The sequence below is a fragment of the Egretta garzetta genome, unplaced genomic scaffold (genome assembly GCF_000687185.1).
Source record: "Egretta garzetta isolate BGI_Z169 unplaced genomic scaffold, ASM68718v1 scaffold60, whole genome shotgun sequence".
In the NCBI taxonomy this organism is placed as follows: domain Eukaryota; kingdom Metazoa; phylum Chordata; class Aves; order Pelecaniformes; family Ardeidae; genus Egretta; species Egretta garzetta.
The window spans coordinates 3,214,354-3,217,257 of NW_009258269.1; the positions used below are offsets into that span (position 1 = coordinate 3,214,354).

Sequence of the window (2,904 nt, forward strand, 5' to 3'; positions counted from 1 at the left end):
GCGGGGTTCCCACGAGCATCGCCCCTCCCGCTCCCCACCGCCACCACTGTCCCAGCAGGCATCTTCCCCCACAAATCGTAGGAATCTCGGGTTAATACGCCCTCCTGCTCTCGCCACCTCCTAGCTCGCTCCCCGCTCTTTGCCCCAGCCAGGCGCAGGGCAATCCCTGTCCGCGGTGTGTTGGTTCCCGTTCCCGTGCAGCAACAGCCCCGCCGGCCACGGCACCGGCAGTGCCTGGGCGAGAAACAGCCAATTCTCGGGCTGCCTGACGGCGTTTGGGGCTGTTGCTGTCATCTACAACTCGTGACACGTCGGTTTTCCGACGTTCCGAGCGCCCATACGGATATAACGACAGCAATTTTGGCGGTCGTGGTCCATCACCCGCGCAACTGCTCAGCTGTCACGGTGCAATGGGAAGGGGCCAAAGGAGCTTGATAAGGGAGCGCCAGGAGCCCTGATAAAACCCGGCTGTGGCCGAGAAACGCAGCGTCCAGGCTTCTTCCCACAATCAAGATTGATAGGGAAGGAACGGTGATGTCTGGGAAGGAAACTGGACTGGAAATTCCGGATAAGCGTTCATTCGCTTATCGAGCCAAACGAAAAGGCTCTCCATGACCCGCTGAACTGGCTCGGAAACGTTGCTGGTTCTCTCTTACCCCGCTGCTTGTCGTGGCTGAGCACGTTGTGGAAGGGCTGCAAATCACCCGCACCAACGTGGGAGAGAGGACACCCCCCCGAGCGACAGCGACCTCGATTCTGGCTGCGTGTCCTCGCCCTGCACGGCGCTGTCAACTGCCGGGAGCACATGGGAGACCCCCCCCAGAGACGCGGTATTGCCGCGCTCATATGAAAAGTCACCAGTACCGAGCAGGTCGGCACAGTCGTTCCTCTCTACGTGCTCAGCTATTCCCTTTCCTACCGAGTAATCGTTACCAAAAGATAAACCGTATCAGCGCTACTTACCGTTCTTATCACCAGTCCACGGAACGAGAATAAAAGTATAGGCTTCACACCGATAAGGTCCAACGTTAGCCGTCTGTTTGTATTTTAATAGCATTTAATTAGGGAGCAATTTAAAGACTGCGAAGGAAAACGATATGCTTTACCCCTGGCAGCTCTATCCTGCACACAAGGACGCACGATGCCCCTCCGTCCATCTTGGAGTGCTCCTGTAACAGACCGTGTCTGCAGGCTCCCGGTGCTGGGAGCAAATCTCTTTTCTTGTAGGCTCTTATGCAACCAAATCCCAATTACCTTTCTTTCTTACATATAATCTAAAAAGAAGAAAATCTGCAGCGCTCTCAGAGATAAATCTTGAAACAGCCTTCAGCCATTTACTTTCTCTGAAATAAGCTCTGAATCTTTTTTCCAACCACTGCCCATTTCGCGTCTTTCCTAAACTCTGTTTACTGAGCAATTTCTCTAAGTGCACATCACAATTCTTAAGGAGTTTCTCTTCATCAGAGCGTACACACGACCCATATTCAGAGTACCTTGTCCACTTAATCCCAGCAGTAGGAGGACAGGCAAGCAGCTGGGAGCTGAGTAAAGCGAAGATATCTCGGAAAAGGCATGGAAGACTGAACATTTCCATCACCCATATTTCCACTAATCTGGAGACGTTACAGCTCCTTCACTTTGCTGGGAAGCCCCAATATTGAAGGCGACGCCTGAGACCTCCTGAAAGCACCATTTGCAGGGAGAGGAGTGGAAACGCGGGCCAGTTAAGGGGAAAGGCACCTTTCCCTTGCACCAGGAATCCCTTCGGGGATGGATTCAAGCCAAACCCCAGCCAGAGTCGCTCGCTCCAGCACTATTCCCCGCTCCGCCAGGGCTCCAGAAGAGCCTGTGGCAGCAGCGGGCCCAATGAGCTCTTTGCTCATCTCAGAGCTAAGTGAGGCACCAGCTCCGGCTCCCCAGATGGAGGGGAAATGTTAAGTTACGGGTGTACACAACATCCTCCTTTTGAGGGGTTCAGAGTATGAAAAGAGCCAAGCTGGAAGGGAAAACAGAGGACTGCAGGGGCGCTGCCCTCACTAAGTGAACGGGCCAGCAGAGATCACACATCATTATCACACATCATTATCACAAATGCTTACAGCTAGCAGAGATAAGAAATTAAGCAGTCACTTGGTCAAGATGGAAGTGTTATCTCAGCTTCGGACCCCACGATTCTTTTGCCCCCGCTCCACCCCACGGTCGACACCACCACCCTGGCTCAGTGAAACTCTCACCCGGAGTAGGACAGACAGACAGACAGCAATACTGACAATAGAGTGCTCCTTGGGGCACAACCGACAATTTGCACATGAGACTGGACGGGTAAAATGGAAGGTCACACACACACGGCCACACCTCCACCCCCAAGCATTGAGCCGGGGGGCAACATTGAGCTCTGCCGGTAGCCCACCGATCCCCGATGGCAGAACAGGGGAAGGAGGAGATTCATTCAGGTGCGCAGAGAGGGACCCCAGGACACAAGCTCACCTGTGCCGACCTCTCTAGGCTGGGAGGGTCCTTCCCGGAGCGAGTGTCTGAGCCGGGTTCCCCAGCCAGGAGGTGGTCAGAGAGCGTTGCCGCTCCTGGTCTAAGAAATGTGAAGTCCTTCTGGCCCGACTCGGAGGCTAAACACACCTCGTAGGAGTAGGGCAAGGGCAGCGTGCTGCTGCAGTAGTTGTACGGTGCTTTTGAGCCCAGGCTGGAATACAGTTCCTTATCGGAAGTTAGAAAAACGGGAGGGCTCCTCAAGCGTCGGCATTTAAAAAACAGCATCAAAACGACTGTCGAAACGAATAACAAGGAGACAATAGCGAGCGCCACTACAAGAATGAGGTTTAGATCAGACGTCAGCTCGGACGCAGCGGCTCTGTCGCTCAGCTCCGGCAGCGCCTCCTGCAAGCTCTC

General features: G+C 54.3%; 3 protein-coding genes across 3 annotated transcripts in view; all 3 read right to left on the reverse strand.

Annotated features, from left to right (window-relative positions):
* LOC118451725 (protocadherin gamma-C3-like) overlaps positions 1-62 on the reverse strand; it is a 3,710-nt gene extending 3,648 nt beyond the window's left edge. Inside the window, exon 1 of the mRNA XM_035889067.1 lies at positions 39-62. Within this exon, the coding sequence (XP_035744960.1) occupies positions 39-62 (24 nt within the window). The remainder of the gene's footprint in view (positions 1-38) is intronic.
* Positions 1-2,898, reverse strand: part of LOC104135801 (protocadherin gamma-B1) — a 41,374-nt gene extending 38,476 nt beyond the window's left edge. Inside the window, exon 1 of the mRNA XM_035888946.1 lies at positions 2,488-2,898. Within this exon, the coding sequence (XP_035744839.1) occupies positions 2,488-2,772 (285 nt within the window). The 5' untranslated portion in view covers positions 2,773-2,898. The remainder of the gene's footprint in view (positions 1-2,487) is intronic.
* The window catches only part of LOC118451738 (protocadherin gamma-B5-like), a gene marked incomplete at its 5' end in the record, with an annotated part of 1,060 nt that continues 927 nt past the window's right edge, over positions 2,772-2,904 (reverse strand). Inside the window, one exon of the mRNA XM_035889153.1 lies at positions 2,772-2,819. Within this exon, the coding sequence (XP_035745046.1) occupies positions 2,772-2,819 (48 nt within the window). The remainder of the gene's footprint in view (positions 2,820-2,904) is intronic.